Source organism: Sitophilus oryzae, unplaced genomic scaffold, assembly GCF_002938485.1.
Source record: "Sitophilus oryzae breed Bouriz unplaced genomic scaffold, Soryzae_2.0 scaffold_860_pilon_pilon, whole genome shotgun sequence".
NCBI lineage: Eukaryota > Metazoa > Arthropoda > Insecta > Coleoptera > Curculionidae > Sitophilus > Sitophilus oryzae.
The window spans coordinates 1,553,407-1,575,171 of NW_022147484.1; the positions used below are offsets into that span (position 1 = coordinate 1,553,407).

A 21,765-nucleotide genomic window follows, 5' to 3' on the forward strand; every position below is an offset into this window, starting at 1 on the left:
AAAATCGAAATCTGCATTACAACAATCATTTCATTCTATGGAGTTGCCAAATAACTTTATCCAAAATGTTTTAAGCCAAATTTCACAAGCTAGGCCTCAAAATTATTTATACAACTTTCAAATCCCATCATCTAATGGCTTTGTTATATCAAAACCTGTATTGCAACAATCAAGTCGTCCAGTGAAAGTGTCAAATGGTTTTAATGAAGAAGCATTAAGTCAAGTGTCGCATGAAAGATCTCAAACTTACTTACAGGGTACTCAAAGTCAGTTAACGAATAGTTCAGTTAGACGACCATGTGTTTAGTCCTATTAACGATCAAAATTATTGGGTTTATAATTCTATGAATAAGAATACTTAATAATTTTTTCTAATTGTCAAATTTCTAGTTTTTTTTATATTATTTTTGTACAGTTTTAGAATTTTTATCACAATTAGTGAATTAGTTTTAATTTTTTGATAGATAACAAAACGATTGATGTGATGACAAATTTACTAAGTTGAACATATTGTCTTCAGATAGTTCTTTAAAATCGAAACCTGTATTACAACAATCATCTCAATCTATGGACTTAACTTTTGGCCAAATAACTTTAACCAAAATGTTTTAAGCCAAATGTCACAAGCTAGGCCTCAAAATTATTTATACAACCCTTAAACCTGTATTGCAACAATCAAGTTATTCAGTGAGAGTGTCAAATGGTTTTAATGAAGAAGCATTAAGTCAATTGTCTCATGTAAGATCCCAAACTCACTTACAGGGTACTCAAAGTCAATTAACGAATACTTCAGTTAGACAACCATATGTTTAGTCCTATTAATAAGAATACTTAATAATTTTTTCTAATTGTCAAATTTTTAGTTTCCTTTTATATTATTTCTTTAGAGTTTTAAAATTTTCAACAATGAGTTTTAATTTTTGATAGATAACAAAACGATTGATGACAAGTTTAATAAGTTGAACATATTGTCTTGATCATTTCTTACTAACGCTTTTGGTCAATTGAATTAATAATATTGTTAAAGAGATATTTGTTATTTTTTGTATTAATAATTTAACTTATTTGAGTAAGGTTCTATCTCATTATACTGTTTAATTCTAAAAATGTTAGTGTTGAAGTTATTTTAATAAAAATTTTATAAACGTTTAATTGACTATACTTTTATTTAATACGGCTATTTAAAAAATAATATTTTTCTATACCCTTCGATGTTGCGCATATCCAATATCTCTTGATACAAGCTCTAAAAAAGAAGACAGCATATGGCCTTACACGTGGTTGGACACCTGTACAGTGCGGTAGGAATGTTCCAGTTCTCAGAACTTGTCTTTGTTTATTTAATATGCAGCCAATGTAAGTAGCAATGCAGAACAAATAAAAATATATTTAAAAAAATATTAATAAGATAAACAATTGAATCACTTATTTGAGAAATCCTATAATATCCCCGTAAAATTACACTCCTTATACGTCGATACCCCTATTATTAAAGCATGTATACTGTTTGCTATTTTATGAAGAACATTTCATTTGATAGACAAACCCCATAAGTCATTGGCTAATAGGGTTTTTATAATTTTTTTTATTAGGTATTTTCCTGAGTTACCTATGGGTGGTTTCTCAAATAAGCGATTCAATTGGACACAAAATATTATCTTATAAATACTCAAAATAGGAACTAATTCTAAATATTTAAAAAAGTACTTCATAAAGATACTAATAAAGTTGTACAGTTGTGAAAAATTAGGTGCAAAATATAATTTTTAAATTTACGCAAATAAATGATACCTCTACCGTTATGTTCATATTTCATAATTTAGTAGAACATCTAATTATTTTTTGTTCTGACTTAAATGCCTTGTTATTTATAAGATTACTTAGGATACTGACTAAAATATTCCAAAAAAATTGCTTAAAATACATTGATTATATTGTACAATATCGAGTGATCGTCCATTTTTCAACATCAAAATAACTTATTAAAATATTAAATATATAATATTAAAATCTGTTTTATGTAACGTATTCTTTTCATTTTACAAAATTAATAATATAATATTATTTAAGTTTAACAAAAAATGTTGATCCATATTTTATATAAATAGAATTAAAATGAGTGTTCCTGAAGTTTCTTTGATTTCACAGTACATTAAACACTTTTCCAGATAAATTAGCAATTCATTAATGTTTGTCTCAGTGGTTCTATTGATTTTCATACGTTAGAGAATTATACTTTAAAAGTTACTTTTTAAGTTATTTTTCGTCCAAAACTATATTTTATTAAGTGCTATCACAAACAATTTTGTTTGTGGTATATACAGAATAGTATAGACTCTTTGTATAGACTAATACTGTATAGACAGAATATTAAATTTCTTATGAGATATTTATGGGATTAAAGAATAAAGTGTACTCCAACTAGAGAACAGAAACTTTCTAATAGATGACATACCCAAAATTACAGAAAATAGAATGTACTTTTGTATTAAAATCACAGACAACTGTCACTGTCATTATCTGCCAATATATCGTATAAAAACTTTTGTTAAAACATTCCGAATTTTGCTGTATGACGTTCATGTTTTTCGAGCCATTCAATATTGTGTGTTTAAATTAATTCATGTTTTTCCATACTTTGCATGAAATGTTAAAGAAAGCTGTAATAACAATGCTTCAAAAGTCGAAAAGTTTGAATAAAATAGTTTTTTTATTAACTCCCCAATTAACTACCGTACAATCGAAAAAGAGAGACTTTTGAGGAATGAAAATCGATGATAATTTTGGCTAGTCCAATCTCTAGGCATCATTGACTAAAAATTGACATAAAACTTGTCAAAAATTAACACCACTTATAGAAAGATTAAAAAAGGATAGAACGTTTCCAGGCACACAAATCTACTTCCAAGAAACTATGTTTTCTCGAATTATAAAGTACACCATATAAAAATCATTTTTTACTCACTATAAAAATAAATTATAACATGCTTAAGGCCAACTGGCAGTAAGGGCCATTAAAAAATAAAGAACCGCACGGGCCAAGTAACGACGTAGGGGGTTGACCTCGTCAAAATTATCATTACTTGTCATTTCCCAGCCGTCTTTGTTTGTGTGTCTTTTTTTTAGATCGTATGGTATAAATACACAGATTTAACTAGAATTCTTTCAGTAGTTTTATTAGAAAATATCATTGTTTTTGTCTGTATAATGGTCTGTACTTAATATTAAAAATACAGGCCAATATTGCTTTTTTGTTTAGAGCTTCACACATGTGCTTTAAATTATTTCAAAACTAATTTTTTAATATTTTTTATGTAGAAATTGTCTATAGTAGAAATTTTATCAAAAAATTGTGAAACTTGCAAGAGTCTTGCAGCAAGACCAAGATTGCAGACCCTGCAAGACCAAGACCAAGACTATTTATTAAACTGACCAAGACCATAGTGGGCTCTCGGTCTTTTTTTTCCAACAAGGGGCCGGCCGTCCTCTGCCGGAAACACTGCGACCTGTGAGGCCTATTGTGTTTGTCCCCTTTCTATATCTGCACCCATTCTCCTATCACTGTGCTCTGCACTAACTTATGCAGGTCCTTGATAGGATTCCTCCGGTTTTAGTCTAGCTTTCCCAAATAAAAAGTGTTGCTTGCGATCCAGAGCCTCGCAGTGACGTATTATGTGCTCCGCTGTTTCAGAATCTTTATCGCAGAGTCTGCAGCAAAGACTTCCTTGATACAGGTTGAGCTTGTTCAGGTAACACTTGACAGCCATGTGTCCTGTTGTCATCCGCACTTTATTCCTGCTAAGCTTTAGCAGTTCTTTTGCGGTTTTAGAGCTAGGTCCTTGGATAAAAGCCTTGCTGATCCAGAGTTTTAGTGCACTACGGGCCATACATTTGGGTATTCCCAGTACTGGCTCTGGACCAATAGGATGCCGATGATCCTTGCCTAGCTAGCTCATCGGTTTTTTCGTTGCCTTGGATGCCGCTGTGGCCTGGCACCCAGAATAATTTAATTCTGTTTCTTCGAGCCAGAGCTCCCAGTTCACCTAGGCATCCCCAGACGAGTCTCGACGATACCTTTGGGCTCATAAGCGCCCCAAGTGCCGCCTGACTGTCTGAGCATATATTGATGAGCTTACCCGAATAAGCTTTTCTATTGTTTTCTCTCGCACATTGTAGAATGGTGAAGATTTCTGTCTGAAATACGGTTGAGTGTTTACCCAAGAAAAAGGATAAACTTACCCTTGGTCTTTCCCCAAGCTCCTGTTCCTTTAGCGATCTTTGACCCGTCTGTATACTAGGTTAGTCCATCCTGAAGGAATGTTATACCACATTCCTCGATCCATTTTGTTCAGCTCGAATGGTTTGTAGTGATAAGGAGGGGTCATTTGGTCCTATCTCATTTGGAGTAGAGGTCCCCCGATAGAATTTCCCATCTTTGAGTCTCCTGTTTCTATCCTATTTCCCAGAGACAAGACACTTTGTTGTCGATAGAGTCCCATTCTTACCTCCGCCTGGATCACTATGTGAAGAGACGGAAGGTCCAGAAGCGCCTCCATTGATGCAGTGGGCGTTGATTTCATCGCTCCTGTTATGCTCAGACAAGCAACTCTTTGCACCTTGCTGAGGCTGAGCATTGTTGTTTGTTGCATTACCTTCGGCCACAGTGAGAGTTGTCGTCAGTCACTATGTAATTAATAATTCAAAAGTAAGTGTCGTTCTTGTCATCAGTTTTGGAAGCTTTCTCGAAATCATAAACGCATTGCATTTAAAAATCATAAAAAAAATATGTTTTTTCTTTTATTCTAAAATAAATGTTATTGTTTGCCCCAATAATGGGGTATGTATCACACGATAAATCGAATGAATTTCCCTAAGAATATTAAAATATGTTTTAGCCCACATATTCTTGAATGGAATTCAGATAAACTACGTACAAGTTCCTGCGGCGGTTCGAAATAATTCAAATCGTTCGGCCATCTTGGATTGTAACTATTCAATTCGACCGGATGACACGGAATTAATTGTAAAATGGTTCTTGAACGAAGAGTTGATTTACCAATGGATACCACCACAAAGCCCACAGAGCTTGGGAACGTTAAAGGTGAGAAGAAAATATCAAACAAAACACAAGAGTAGTGAAGTCTTATACCGGGTGCGTCTCAAAAGTGGCTCACTCATATAACTTTTTTTCAGATAAAAAAAAAACGATATTTGCTATGCTAGTATAAAAATAGTATATGACATAAATTAGGATTGATTGACGTATTCAATTGTTTTTGGTCACTTCCTGTTTCACCGGAAACGACCCCAACTGTTGATTTTTAAACGGCACCCTCAGTATATTTTTACTTTATTCGATAGAAAATGACACTTTTTTAGGTATATGTGAATAGAATAGGGTTGCTAACATTCAAAATCAAAAATAGAGGACGAGAGTGTAAAAAACGGGACAGGCGAAAACTTTTATGAACCGCGCTCAAATATCAAGAATTTACCCAAAAGTTATGTAAACGTTATACGGATTATGGTCTTTTTTATTTTTAATTTTTTTATTGTCTTAACGCATCCACCAATATTTCTTGTACAGGGTGGGTCAAATTCAACGCTTTTAAATGGAAACACCCTTTTCTATAGGAGATAGACGAAAACTAATATCGGTGTCTGGAGCTCAATTTTCATCATAAACATGATGGTGAAAACCGCACAGCAATATCTGTTACTGTTTCGGAGTTACGGGGTGTTTTTCAAAAATGTGCATTTTTAACAAATCGCTGTAACTTTTTTGCTATGGAAAATTTTGTATTTCTATGAAAACATTTTCAAAGCACCTTTTTACGTAGAATTTAATGGTTGAAGTATAATTTTTTTAAAATTAATAATTTAAGAGGTATCAACAAAAAAATTGGTATTTTATTTGGGACACCCTATATATTTTTAATTAACTGAAAAGAATTTAAAATTACCTTTCCAAAAATATAGCACACTTGATATTTTGTTATAATCCCCCTTCGAAATACAGAATTTTTAAAAGTTCGCCACTTTTAACTAGTAGGCTTTGGACCCCTTATTGATGATATGCCCTTAATGGAACTCGAAAACATATTTTTCAGCAAGACGACGCAAGGCCTCTGAACGCTGAAGTTATCAGCAAATTTTTGCAGCCAATTTCAAGAATAATTGAATAGCTAACAAAGATCCCAGCCGTTGGCCGTCGAGGCCGCCTGACTTAGTGCCCATGGAAATCCAAGCGATTATTAGATAATAATCTAATCCTATGGATATATTTGCGGAAGAATAAAGGTTCCTTATTCTTCCGTAAAATCTAGACAAAAATTAGAAATACTTAGCAGTTATGAGAGGGCATCTTTCACCCCTACTGAGTTAACGAATTCCGCAAGAAATGTTCAAAAACTGCCCCGTCTGTCCAAAACAGAAGACGGTTGATTTGTCACATTGTAGCAAAATCTCATGTCAACACCTGTAGCAAAATCTCATGTCTTGGTTTGCTATTTATTTTTATTGTTATTAGATATAGTTTAAATGTGTTGATGTTGGTTAAATATATTTTAAATTTTTATAAAATTCTGCATCTCTCATAACAAATATTATTTTCGTTTTAATTGATGCTCACAGCTAGAACTTTTTTGCATTACAGCCGGTGCCGTTCAAAGCCTACTTATTTAAAGCGGGCGAATTTTTATATATCTACTCTATATCTCGAAGAGGAATCGAGCAAAATATTAAGTGTGTTATATTTTTGAAAAGGTAATTTTAAATTCTTTTCAATAAATTAAAAATATACAGGGTGTCCCATATAAAAAATCAAATTTTCTGTTAATAATTCTTAAATTATTAATTTTAAAAAAAATATACTTAAACCATTAAATTCTACGTAAAAAGGTACTTTAGAAATGTTTTCATAAAAATACAAAATTTTCCATAGCAAAAAAGTTACAGCGATTTGTTAAAAATGCATATTTTTGAAAAACACCCCCTAACTCCGAAACGGTAACAGATATCGATATGCGGTTTTCACCATCATGTTTTTGACAAAAATTGAGCTCCAGACACCGATATTAGTTTTTGTCTATCTCCTATAGAAAAGGGTGTTTCCATTTAAAAGCGTCAAATTTGACCCACCCTGTACGTAAATATTTATTTTCTATACGAACGAATGGAGCTAACCAAAGACATACTATTGCATACAGTTCATACAGTTTAACCGTAAGTATTGTTGCGATAGACGATAATTTTTTAGATTTTGAGTTTGGTGTGTAAAAAAGAGGATTTTTTTCGATACGTGAAGAAAAGAGGACAGTACGATCAAAAAGAGGACTGCCCTCTGAAATAGAGGACGGTTGGCAACCCTAGAATAGAATGCCATATCATATGTCCACTTTTGACACTCTCGCTTAAGAAAAATCGTATTTTTTTTTTGTTAAAATAACATAAGGTATATCACACAGCCACACTAGATTTTTTCAAATAATAAATATCTACTGACACAAAATCGTAAAAATTAAAATATCTAGGAAAATCTTTGTCTGAGGGGTAGACAACCTTAATAATATTTTGGAGATATATAAATTCCCCATTGATCGCCGGAAAAATATACCGGATATTCTTAATAATATTTTGAAGATATATAAATTCCCATTCATCACCGGAAAAATATTCCGGGTATTTAAAATAAAGGAGTAACTTGCTTTTAAAAGTGACTAATGTTCCAAATTAATTTTGTCTCACCCTGTATAACTTTTCGGGTCAAATTTGTATTTGGTTTAACATACAATGGTTACTGTAATTAAATATGAGGTTATACAAGGTCAACTAAACTTTAGGTAGCTGTTATCGAAATTTAAATTTACTCTTCATTTTCAAATAAGGTGAAATATTACAAAATCCTTAGATTTTAGGTATATGCTTCTTTAATAAAACTCACCTTTATTTTTTTCCTAGAATCCGAAAATCAATTAATATACAGAGTGTTCCATTAGAAAAAACACAACTTTGATGTGTAACTTTTTTTTGGGGACACCCTGTATAATTCTATATATTTTTATAAAATGTTTTCAGTTAACCTACATATGCTGCGAAAATTCCATTTCGATATAAACTACCGAGGTAAACCGCAGAGGGAAAAGTGTACACCGTAATTCCTTTTACTCAAATAATTCCTCAGAATTCCTCGTAATTCCTTCGGAATTCCTTGGAATTCCTGGTCTTCAAGGTCAAGGTTAATCATTCAAAGTCTTCCTTGGAATTCCTTGGTACGAACTCACTAACTCTTTCAGTCTGAACCAGCGTTGCCACCTCGGTTTCGCAGTTCCGCTATGAATTTTCTGGTGATTTTTATAAATGTCTAATGTCTCTATAAGTACTAGCAAAGAATATCTTAATACCCTAGAAGTCTCGTCTGGCCTCAAAATCTGACCTGTCGATGGGGCCTCGCTTTGGCGAGCGAGGCCCCAACTTCGTGGAGCCTCGCTATTTTGCTCGGAATTGAACGAATAGACGCGCGGCGTTGCCTTGTTTTGTGTGTACTTTCTTGAATAGTTTTAAATTGTAGTTTTAAATTTTATCTATTGCTATAATCAGTCTTTCCGTTCTCCGCACTCCGCCAGTTTACATATAATATTATCTTATAATATAATTCCCGTGTTACAGTTTTGGTTACCGTACTCCTCCGAAACGGCTTAACCGATTTTGATGAAATTTTATATGTATATTCAGTAGGTCTGAGAATAGGTAGTTATATATTTTTTATACCCTTAAATGATAAGGGTAGTCCACCCCCATTTTTTTATTTTGTGAAAAAACAATATTTTAATTTTTTTTTATTTGGCATTAAAAAATACAAACAACACTAAATTTTCACCGTTCTACTTTCATCCCCTATTTTTTAATAGGGGTTGTTTTTTTAATTTTTTGTTACCATCTCCGAAACGGCTTAACCGATTTTGATAAAATTTTATATGTATATTCAGTACGTCTAAGAATAAGTTGTTATCTATTTTTATACCCTTAACTGATAAGGGTAGCCGAGAGGGTAACCCACCCTCATTTTTTTTTAGTTTTTGAAAAGAAAAAAATGTTTTTTATTTTTTTATTTGGCATTAAGAAATACAAACAACCCTAAATTTTCACCGTTCTGCTATCATCCCCTATTTTTAATAGGGGTTGTTTTTTATTTTTTTTTGTTGCCATCTCCGAAACGGCTTAGCCGATTTTGATGAAATTTTATAAGTATATTGAGTAGGTCTGAAAACAGGTTGTTATATATTTTTTATACCCTTAAGTGATAAGGGTAGCCCACCCCCATTTTTTTTATTTAAAAAAAAATATTTTTATTTTTTTTATTTGGCATTAAAAAATACAAACAACCCTAAGTTTTCACCGTTCTACCATCATCCCCTATTTTTTAATAGGGGATGTTTTTTTTTTAATTTTTTGTTACCATCTCCGAAACGGCTTGATCGATTTTGATGAAATTTTATATGTATATTCAGTAGGTCTGAGAATACGTTGTTATCTGTTTTTATACCCTTAAGTGATAAGGGTAGCCCACCCCATTTTTTTTATTTTTGAAAAAAAAAAATATTTTTAATTTTTTATTTGTCATTAAAAATACAAACAACCCTAAATTTTCACCGTTCTACCATCATCCCTATTTTTTTAACAGGGGTTGTTTTTTAAGATTTTTTTGTTACCATCTCCGAAAACGGCTTAACCGATTTTGATAAAATTTTATTTGTATATTCAGTACGTCTAAGAATAGGTTGTTATCTATTCTTATACCCTTAAGTGATAAGGGTAGCCGAGAGGGTAGCCCACCCTCATTTTTTTATTTTTGGAAAAAAAAAATTTTTTTTTTATTTGGCCTTAAAAATACAAACAACTCTAAATTTTCACCGTTCTACCATCATCCCCTATTTTCTAATAGGGGTTGTTTGTTTGATACCATCTCCGAAACGGCTTGGCCGATTTTGATGACATTTTATTATGTATATTGAGTAGGTCTGAAAATAGTTTGTTGTCTATTTTTTATACCCTTAAGTGGTAAGGGTAGCCCACCCCCATTTTTTTATTTTTTGAAAAAAAATATTTTAATTTTTTTTATTTGGCATTAAAAAATACAAACAACCCTAAATTTTCACCGTTCTACCATCATCCCCTATTTTTCAACAGGGGTTGTTTTTTAAGATTTTTTGTTACCATCTCCGAAACGGCTTAACCGATTTTGATAAAATTTTATATGTATATTCAGTACGTCTAAGAATAGGTTGTTATCTATTCTTATACCCTTAAGTGATAAGGGTAGCCGAGAGGGTAGCCCACCCTCATTTTTTTATTTTTGGAAAAAAAAATTTTTTTTATTTGGCCTTAAAAATACAAACAACTCTAAATTTTCACCGTTCTACCATCATCCCCTATTTTCTAATAGGGGTTGTCTTTTTGATACCATCTCCGAAACGGCTTGGCCGATTTTGATGACATTTTATTATGTATATTGAGTAGGTCTGAAAATAGTTAGTTGTCTGTTTTTTATACCCTTAAGTGGTAAGGGCAGCCCACCCCCATTTTTTATTTTTTGAAAAAAAATAATTTTATTTTTTATTTGGCATTAAAAAATACAAACAACCCTAAATTTTCACCGTTCTACCATCATCCCTATTTTTCAACAGGGGTTGTTTTTAAGATTTTTTGTTACCATCTCCGAAACGGCTTAACCGATTTTGATAAAATTTTATATGTATATTCAGTACGTCTAAGAATAGGTTGTTATCTATTCTTATACCCTTAAGTGATAAGGGTAGCCGAGAGGGTAGCCCACCCTCATTTTTTTATTTTTGGAAAAAAAAAATATTTTTTTATTTGGCCTTAAAAATACAAACAACTCTAAATTTTCACCGTTTTACCACCATCCCCTATTTTCTAATAGGGGTTGTTTTTTTGATACCATCTCCGAAACGGCTTGGCCAATTTTGATGAAATTTTATAAGTATATTGAGTAGGTCTGAAAATAGGTTGTCATATATTTTTTATACCCTTAAGTGATAAGGGGTAGCCCACCCTCATTTTTATTTTTTGGAAAAAAAAATTTTTTTTTGGCCTTAAAAAATACAAACAACTCTAAATTTTCACCGTTCTACCATCATCCCCTATTTTCTAATAGGGGTTGTTTTTTTGATACCATCTCCGAAACAGCTTGGCCGATTTTGATGACATTTTATTATGTATATTGTGTAGGTCTGAAAATAGTTTGTTATCTATTTTTTATACCCTTAAGTGGTAAGGGCAGCCCACCCCCATTTTTTAATTTTTTGAAAAAAAAATAATTTTATTTTTTTTTATTTGGCATTAAAAAATACAAACAACCCTAAATTTTCACCGTTCTACCATCATCCCCTATTTTTTAATAGGGGTTGTTTTTTTTAAGTTTTTTGTTACCATCTCCGATTGACCGATTTTGATAAAATTTTATATGTATGTATATTCAGTACGTCTAAGAATAGGTTGTTATCTATTCTTATACCCTTAAGTGATAAGGGTAGCCGAGAGGGTAGCCTACCCTCATTTTTTTTTAGTTTTGAAAAACAAATATTTTTTTTATTTGGCCTTAAAAAAATACAAACAACTCTAAATTTTCACCGTTCTACCATCATCCCCTATTTTTTAATAGGGGTTGTTTTTTTTAAAGTTTCTTGTTACCATTTCCGAAACGGTTTTGCCGATTTTGATGAAATTTTATTATGTATATTGAGTAGGTCTGAAAATAGTTTGTTATCTATTTTTATACCCTTAAGTGATAAGGGTAGCCCATTCCCATTTTTTTATATTTCGAGAAAATATTTATTTTTTATTTTTTATTTTGCATTAAAAAATACAAAGAACCCAAAATTTTTCACCGTTCTACCATCATCCCCTATTTTTTTAATAGGGGTTTGTTTTTTAATTTTTGTTACCATCCGTGAAACGGCTTTGACCGATTTTGATAAAATTTTATATGTATATTCAGTACGTCTAAGAATAGGTTGTTATCTATTTTTTATACCCTTATGTGGTAAGGGTAGCCCACCCTCATTTTTTATTTTTTGAAAAGAAAAAATGTTTTTATTTTTTTAGTTTGCATTAATAAATACAAATAACCCTAAATTTTCACCGTTCCACCATCATCCCCTATATTTTAATAGGGGTTGTTTTTTTTAAATTTTTTGTTACCATCTCCGAAACGGCTAGACCGATTTTGATAAAATTTTATATGTATATTCAGTAGGTCTGGTTTGGTTTGGTTTGGTCACAACCTATTCCTAGGTTGTTATCTATTTTTTATATCCCTAAGTGATAAGAGTGGCCCACCCCAACTTTTTTTTTATTTTTTAGACAAATTTTGTATTTTAATTGTTTTATAGGGAGTGCTTATTTTTTAGGGGGTACATGTCCAAAATTTTCTTCTGGGTACACACTTTCATCACTTAAGGGACCTCTGTACAAAATTGCATACTCCTAGTCCTAGAACGGATTTTACATAAAAATTATACAAATTTTTACCCTTAGTTTTACCCCCTTAAGGAATGAATTCCAAAAATCGCTCTAATTATTCAATTACGCTACATAATAAACCTCTGTGCAAATCATCATATACATCATAATCATATTCCTTGAACAGAATTTATTGTTCCAGAACGTTCAACCCTTCATTTCACACCCTTAGAGGGCGAATTTGCAAAAATTGCTTCTTAGTGCTAAATTACGTTACATAAGGAACGTCTGCAAAATTCATACTTCTACAACCGATTTTAACAAATTTTTGTACAAATTTTCATCCCTTATTTTTTAGGGGATGCATGCCTAAAATTCGCTTCTAGGTACTCACTTTCATCATTTAAGGGACCTCTGAACAGAATTTCATACTCCTAGTCCTAGAACGGATTTTTACATAAAAATTGTACAAATTTTCACCCCAAGTTTTACCCCCTTAAGGAATGAATTCCAAAAATCACTCAATTATTCAATTACGCTACATAAGGAACCTCTGTGCAAATTCCCATATTCCTTGAACAGAATTTATTTTTCCAGAACGTTCAACCCCTCATTTCACACCCTTAGAGGGCGAATTTCCAAAAATTGCTTCTTAGTGCTAAATTACGTTACATAAGGAACGTCTGCAAAATTCATACTTCTAAAACCGATTTTAACAAATTTTTGTACAAATTTTCATCCCTTATTTTTTAGGGGATGTATGCCTAAAATTCGCTTCTAGGTACTCACTTTCATCATTTAAGGGACCTCTGAACAGAATTTCATACTCCTTGTCCTAGAACGGATTTTACATATAAAATTATACAAATTTTCACCCCTAGTTTTACCCCCTTAAGGAATGAATTCCAAAAATCACTCTAATTATTCAATTACGCTACATAAGGAACCTCTGTGCAAATTCCCATATTCCTTGAACAGAATTTATTTTTCCAGAACGTTCAACCCCTCATTTCACACCCTTAGAGGGCGAATTTCCAAAAATTGCTTCTTAGTGCTAAATTACGTTACATAAGGAACGTCTGCAAAATTCATACTTCTAAAACCGATTTTAACAAATTTTTGTACAAATTTTCATCCCTTATTTTTTAGGGGATGTATGCCTAAAATTCGCTTCTAGGTACTCACTTTCATCATTTAAGGGACCTCTGAACAGAATTTCATACTCCTAGTCCTAGAACGGATTTTACATAAAAAAATTATACAAATATTTTCACCCCTAGTTTGACCCCCTTAAGGAATGAATTCCAAAAATCCAAAAAAATTATTCCGAGGAAATGAAAAAAATAACTTTACACTTTCTGAGTACTGAATAAAAAAATCTTATGAGGGTTTCTTTAAAATGGCGAAATCAGGGAACGTTATAAGTGGATCTCTCGGGGGTGGTTCGGCCGTACTATTGGAAAATATTTTAGATATATAATCGAGAGTACAATATTAAATTAAAAGAATATCTAACCTGTAGATATTTGATATTGGGAAATTTTGGAAGCGAAAACGAAAAACGGATAGTAAAAAGTCGCCTGCAAAACGTTTTTCTTTAAATTTAGTACTACCTATTATAGTATTCATGGTTTACTAATGTTCGTTAATTTTTTATGAAGTTGCTTGTAATTCCTCTTAATTCCTGTGGAATTCCTCTAAATTTCTAAGGAATTCTTACGGAAATAATTGGAATTCCTCGTAATTCCTTGGAATTCCTGTAGAATTCCTTCATAGTGTACACCATAATTCCTCTGCGGTTTACCCCTCGTAAACTACCGTTCTCCTTGGAGCTTCTGCGGCGTATGAGAGGCGCCACCCTGTATAATATAATTAATAAAAAATAAAAATAATTATAAATGTAAAATCTGACAAATATTTCCTTTAGGATAATATTGACTTGGATTACAAAGCGAGCGATGATCCCAAAACTGTCTACAGGGCGATCAAAATAAATAATCCCACCACCCAAATAGCAGGAGAATATAAATGTCAAGTTTCAACGCTGGCCGATGAAGATTTTAGTATGAAAAATATGATTGTCTTTGGTAGATTTCACAAATCGATAAATTTTTAATTTATTGAATTGGTCTTCTTTCAGAACCGGAAGCTAAGCTTATTATTAGAAAACGAATGGATGACAAGTACGTTAATTTTACCTGTCTAGCAAGTGACGTTTATCCTTCACCAAAGTTATTTTTATATAAAGACATCAAGAACAATCTTTATAACAAGTAAGACATATTTTATTAATTGGACTAAAAAATATAATATATTATTTTTATATTTATAGAACGAAAATCAAAAAACATTACCAACTCGAATAAAAATCTGTATTGAAATGTTAGAAAATTGTTATATTATCTTATTTGTTTATTGCAAAATATTTGTAGGACATCGTTTTTCAGAATACGGTTATCCATAGTCGAATGGGATGTGAAGAAAAATCCAAACACAGGCAAATATACTGTGTTTATTGTTGGAGTAGATCATTTAGCCGAACTAGAACCTGGAACCTTAATCCATTGCGAACTGAAGATTCCTGGAACTGGATATGTCAAATTAAAGACATTGTTATATTACCCCGATTGTAAGTAACTATTCGATATTAAAATTTGAAATAGTTTAGTTTTAGATTAAATATAGTAAAGACACATCATATACAGGGTGAGTTTTCTACGATGTTCTCTATGGGTATCTCGAAAACTACTGGAGATAGAGAGTTGGTTAAATAGGAAAAGAATAGCAGTTTTGTGGGGCCATCAATATGCGGCTTTCAGATTTTTGAAAAAGTTTATGGCTTACTAGATATTTCGAAAAAAACAAATTTCGAAAAAAACAAATACAATCTCAATACCAAAATCGTAAAAACACTGAAAAACCTTTTAATAATACCCTTAATAAAACTAATAAACTGTTGTATTGAGGCTGGAACTTTTCCTTCGGCTCTAAAGGATGCAAGGGTAGCCCCAATATTTAAAAACAACGGTTCGCCAAATGATTTAACGAATTATCGCCCCATTTCTCTGCTACCCGTCTTTTCCAAGATCTTTGAATCTATAATAAAAGATCAAGTTGTAGATTTCTTTGAAAGACATAACCTATTTTTTCAGGGCCAATTTGGCTTCCGGAATAACAAATCGACTACACTCGCGATGAACAGTCTAACAGACCATATAACCCAGGCCATGGAGGAGGGCCATGACACCTATTCATCCTTCTATGACCTGACAAAGGCTTTTGATTGCGTATCGCATGACATCTTGCTTCAAAAACTGCATCACTACAATTTTAATCAGAAGAGCACTTTGCTGATTGGATCATATCTCTCGGAACGCTCTTAGTTTGTCTCTTACAACCACGATAAATCACAGAGACTGCAATTAAACCTCAGTGGTCGGTTCTGGAGCCCTTACTGTTCCTCATATATGTTAATGAAATGTCGAGATTTCAAGAATAATACTATTACGCTAATACTATTTGCCGATGATACGACCAACATTCATAAATACCATCCCTCTGAACCCTTGGAGGGAATAATTAGTGCCACTCAAACAAATTTAGAGAACTGGTTTCTGCCACATCGGTTGAGCCCGAATAGAGCTAAAACCCAGAATCTGAATTTTACACTTAGGCAGAGCACTATTGATGTGCCCTCTAATGCTCATGTGAAATTTTTGGGAGTTACACTTAACCCTAAACTTACCTGGGAAGAGCATGTAACACAGCTATGTGGTAAATTATCGCTAATAACGTATCTAATGATAACGTATCTAAGTGTTGTCGCGATATGTGTCTCTTTCAACTCTATTATCGGCCTATCACGGTTACTTTTCTTCGCTTATGTCATATGCTATTCTTAACTGGGGACACTGTGCCCATTCTAGTAAGGTTTTTAGACTTCAACGTAGGTGTATGCGTATTATTGCGGGAGTTGGGTATCGTGATTGCTGCCGTTGGTGTTTTGGGGAACTCAGGGTCTTGACCTTTCTCTCCTTATACATATTAAGATGCCTTGAATTTGTCAAGTCCAACCTATCACTTTTTTCCACTCATGGTGATATACATGACCTGAGTTGTTTGTTTTTTCGAAATATCTAGTAAGCTATGAACTTTTTCAAAAATCTGAAGGGCGCATATTTATGACCTCACAAAACTGCAATTCTTTCCCCATTTAAACAACTCTCTATCTCCAGTAGTTTCCGAGATACCCATAGAGAACATCGTAGAAAACTCACCTTGTATATCTGGATTAAAACGACCGCAAGATGTACACAGCAAAGCAGTGTTTGTTTATAGTGATACCGCTGATTAAAGAAATAAGAAGATGTGCAACCTTATGTGCAATTTTGTGGCACAAAACCTGTCCGAGATGTAGCTGGCGTTACCGTCAGCCTGTCCGAGAATTCTGAGATTTAGTTTAGCTCTGCGCCGTCAATACTGTACCGTAGTTCAGCTTTCAGTCGACAGAGTGTTGCCGGAGATAGTGTTGTCGGAACTACTAATTAATTCATAGATTTACGGATTTTGGATTCAGTACGTTAACAATACGGATTTCCTATCATTAAAAAATTTAATATAATAGTATAAGATTAGACAAAGAACGTCAGAGTTGGCTTTTAAAATATTATGATAAATGTTAATATTCCTCATTTCCAAGCCAACTAAACAACTTTTTTCGATCATACAACATATTTAGTACCTATAAAAGAATTTTTATTTTTGTTGTTTATTCTATGTTTAACACGAATAAATTTTCAATACATAAAGGCGGATTTTTCATCCAAAGATATTTTCGTCAAATGTATTACAGATATTACAGACTTTAATATGGCAACACTATCGCTTTCAGATCCACACCGTTTTCGATATGCCTTCGCTGGCCGTATTAGAGAAAAAAGTGTTATATGCGTTGACCGCAGAACGATTGGAGTCTCCACCGTATAGCACTTGAGACGTAAGGGAAAATCTAATCAGCCTTGTTACGAATTCGCCCATTAGGTTGCGTATCTTCCCAATTCTTTCAATCAACGGTGATACACTACTCTATTGGTTATAGCGCTTGTGCAAATATAGATCCTCCCCAAAAGCACAGTTTAAAAGTATTTATTCTTCTATAAGGAACAAACAGAATTGATTTTCAAAAAAAAATCTTTTTTTTTTCAAAAAGCTCAGCAATCCTTGAAATTTTTAAAACTTTTTTGATGGCATTTTGGTGAACATACCAAGGAGGCAACTTTGCCCCAATTTAACCATCTTCGTATCTTTTACGGTTTCTGAGATACCAATGCTCGTACCCCGAATTTGTAGCACCCTGTATATTTGATTCTAAAATCAGTTCACAAACTGTTCCAACGTATATGCGTACAAATCCGATACCTGCGATCCCAATTACCGTTGAGAAAGAAAAGAAAAACGAAGTTGTCATTATGACAAGAATTTAATCAAACATTATTGCAATTTTTAGTTGGTTTGGTTTATATATGCCTTTTCATAAACTTTTTTTTCTTTAGTTTACACTCTTGGAAATGGTGAGTAAAAATGGTAACTATTTACTAAACAAGTAAAGAAAGCAGAAGTTGGGTAAAATAAAAATATGTGTATAAAATAATATTTTTTGTGGTTTTCTTTATCAGAAAACATTTATATTTGCGAAATAACTCAAACTAATATATTAATTTGAAATATGCCAGATATTGCATTTATTTATAATGTCAAACTTAAACTTCTGTCTCAAATTGCTCTTTATTCCCCTACTAATTATCATGTTTTATTTTTGTATTGTTGTAGGTTGTCTCAAGCATTGGTTAAATAGAAACCTAATATTTTATGCATTTACGTTATACCTGTTAGGAAATTATTAGATAAATAAAAATATGTTTTTAATTTTAACCATCAATAAATTCACTTGATTTATTGTACTATTTATCAAAATTTATTAAGATTTATAATACAGTTGTTAATTAAAATTTAAAATATAAACATACTCTTTTAGCAGAATACGTTTAGAATATTTTTATTCCGGAAATTAATAAGCAAAAAAAAATAAAGATTTATAATAATACAGTGGTGTAAAAAAGAAAAAACTCTGTATTGAACTGATTTTTATTTTAAGCCACCCTTTATATCATACAAATCGCATACATATAAATTTTGGTTATTTAAATACAGGGTGAGTCTTAAATAAGTGCAAATATTTTCAGAGAGAGTAGATTTCGATAAAAGTAACATATTTTCTCTTTACTGTTTTTCAAGTAAGTCCAAAATAACCGATTATTTTACTTTAAAAATTTCCAAAAAAATATTTTTTGCTTAAATTTAGAGAACCACTGGACCTTTTCTGGGTTTTCTTTCTTGTAAATTTAATCGACTACCTATATTGTTGTATTATAAAGAAATTATGTTTTTTAACTAAAAACTAAAAAAAATCCAATTTTTTTCCAAAAATTCGAAATTTTCAATTTATTTTTTCGCGAAAAAACCCTTATAATCGTGTTTCTGGAGTCGAAATATACTACCCCTAAAAATATTTGCACTTATTAAAGACTCACCCTGTATATCGTAAATATCCAATAACAAAAATACTATTATCTTCATATTTTAGTCATCAAATAGTGTTCCTACTAGTTTCCAAATATGCCATTTAACAAACATCTAACGATACTAGCTATAGGTCGCTTCTAGCATCTGGTTGTATTCGATAGACTGACTATATTTAGAGTAGAGGGTAGAGATGGTGTAGATCCGGATGGATACGAATCCACGAACCTCACTCCGGTGCTGGTACTGATGAATGTAGATTCTAATTTCTAATAAATATCGACACCTATCCGCTGAACTGCATTGCTGACAGCGAACTGGCCACATCGCTCGGCAGATAACGAAAACCTAACGGATGCAGTGAAATAAATCAGTAATTACAGAAATTTGGTATTAGAGAGTATTGGTAAAAGGAAGGAATAGGAACTGCTGTTGAGTTTGTTGTATTTACTTTCTTTCGTCTTTTAAGTTTACTTTCGCGGAGCCGTATCCGTATTCGAATTTATTTTGTATTATTTGAAATTTTGGTCTAGTGTTGTTAATTCACGGAACTCGAGATTGACATTAACAAAAATTTTGGAATCGGGATGTTTTCTATTATGAAATCTTCTCCTATACTCTCTCTCTTGAAGTTTCTTTGGATTTTCCGTTGCAAATGCCGTAAATGAAATGAATATCGGCATACTCTAGGTTTGTGAAAAGATTTGGAATTTTAAAATAATAATTTAATAGAATAATTTAAGAAATATAACATTTAACAATAAATAACGAATCAAATTTCCAAACCAATAAAAACAAATAGTATTTTTACGTAAGAAGTATCTTGGTAAAAATTACAACAAATATACCGCCACATATACCGCCATTACTCGCTGACGAGTATTTGACACGCATCAGAAGATGGTCATGCAAGGCGTTTTCTTTCATGAGCTTTTCTGTGACTGAAAAGCCCGATACGTGATGTAATCTGTCTACCGCACTCCAGACATTCAAAAATCTCATTGCTTTGTTGCCTCTTTACTTTTTGGTTGTCGCTCTTAACTGACTTTACAATTCTTCTCCATTCCGTTCTATTGTGAACTGCCTCTTCCCACTCATTCTGCTTGTTAATTCCCTTTAAGTTTTCGTGGAAAATATCTTTGAACCTTTTGAGTTGTCCACCCGGCCTCCTCTTACCGTCTACAAGCTCACCGTAAAGCAGAGATTTTGGTATGCGGTTTTTTTGCATTCTGCATACGTGACCAGCCCATCTTAAGCGGGACTTTGTAATCATGATTTCAATACTCTCAACTACAACAAATAACTATTATAGAGACGTTCGGATTTAAAATAATCAATGCAAAACAATTTTCTGCTTTCTTGTCTTTTTTGACAAAAATTTTATGAAATTTATGATAACATGGTTTTGGTAGAACCTTCAGCATCCACTTCAGCTTCAATCGTTTTAATGGAAATACAATTTTTCAAAAATCACGAAATTTATTTAGAAAATTGACAGTTAGGTTTTAAAACAGGTTCTGTTGAACCTTTGGTATCAGAACGTTTCGAAATTTATTAATTTACTGAAATATCTATCTAGTGAACATGTTTAATTTTTGCCATTGATGGCATGTATTGATTATTAAGAATCCAGATATCTTGTGAACAGTTGCAAGAGACAATTTTTTACGTAAAAGAAGAATAAGGCGTAAATGCATATTTTTTCACTCAGTAGTGGCAAAAAACAGTAAAAATGTAGGTGGCGCCCCCTATACGTAGGACTTCATATCGAAATCAAATTCCTCATGTTAAAAAAACAGACACCAATTTTCATCCATTAGTTCAAAAATTAATTCCAAAAAATTGAAATAAATATACTTCTACACCCTGCATCTCCGAAACTAAGTATTTTAGGACATAAGTTTATACGAACTTTAGATAGCAGAATATATCCTGCCGAAGTTTCCGGAATACAGTTGTACGTTTGTATAATAGTGTACCAAACGTCAGATAAAAATAATAGAAAGTTCCTATGAGCATATTATGCCCTAAAATGCTTCCATAGGAAATTACAACCGTTGAAATCCTTACAGCCATCTGGTTTGTAACTACGCATTGTTAATTGTTTTATTACACACCATTCTAATTCCTACTAGTTAACTCTTAAATATTTCCTTACATTTCATCATTTCTTTAATACTAAAATAGGCCTATCTTAACCTTTAAATGCAAATATCTTGAAAACCATGATTTCGAACTAATTGAAGAGAACTTACGTAAAAAAAGTCAAGACTATAAAAAGGATTAATTGTTTGCATTGACATTAAAATGTGTGCAAAGATACCAAATTTCAAGGAAAAAGGTTTACCAATTTTTTAAAGATAAACAAAATAAATATTTTATCCACTTTTTAATAGGCTGTCACTCCTTAAAAAGCATCTTATGGTATTTATTATAATTAATTTAATCTAATACGATAAATACAGAAAATATATTATAATTGCAAATTAAATTTTATTTTAACCAAATGTGTCACTCTTTTGCGTTAAGAATGAAATAGAATTTAACGTTGCACCTAACGTATTCAACAGTGATCGTTCTAACAGCCTTATTTACTTTAATTGTGCATTACAATTGGTTTTCCTAACTGTACTCTAATGTTTAACTGTGTTCAAATTGCTTGGCAAGTTCGATTTTGGATGCCTACCTTCATTGCTTATGGAA

The 21,765-nt window shown here is 32.2% G+C and overlaps 1 protein-coding gene across 3 annotated transcripts; it reads left to right on the top strand.

Moving 5' to 3' along the window:
• Positions 1–1,292: 1,292 nt before the first annotated feature.
• On the top strand, positions 1,293–18,488 carry LOC115890260. Of its 3 annotated transcripts, none has more exons than XM_030910442.1 (7): positions 1,293–1,356; positions 4,896–5,101; positions 14,411–14,570; positions 14,624–14,756; positions 14,916–15,112; positions 18,036–18,053; positions 18,313–18,488. In XM_030910442.1, the coding sequence occupies exons 1-7, from the start codon at positions 1,308–1,310 to the stop codon at positions 18,384–18,386; spliced, it is 837 nt and encodes a 278-aa protein (XP_030766302.1). In that variant the 5' UTR covers positions 1,293–1,307; the 3' UTR covers positions 18,387–18,488. The 3 variants fall into 3 exon arrangements, with proteins under 3 accessions (XP_030766302.1, XP_030766303.1, XP_030766304.1); XM_030910443.1 differs by having other exon boundaries at positions 14,931–15,112; XM_030910444.1 differs by lacking the exon at positions 18,036–18,053.
• Positions 18,489–21,765: the final 3,277 nt, after the last annotated feature.

Bases quoted from the DNA above. Each gene is read 5' to 3' on its own strand.
- LOC115890260 (XM_030910442.1), top strand. From the start codon at position 1,308: ATGTTCCAGTTCTCAGAACTTGTCTTTGTTTATTTAATATGCAGCCAA. The intron at 14,571-14,623 runs GTAGATTTCACA...GTCTTCTTTCAG, and splicing joins GAAAAATATGATTGTCTTTG to AACCGGAAGCTAAGCTTATT. The intron at 14,757-14,915 runs GTAAGACATATT...AAATATTTGTAG, and splicing joins AAGAACAATCTTTATAACAA to GACATCGTTTTTCAGAATAC.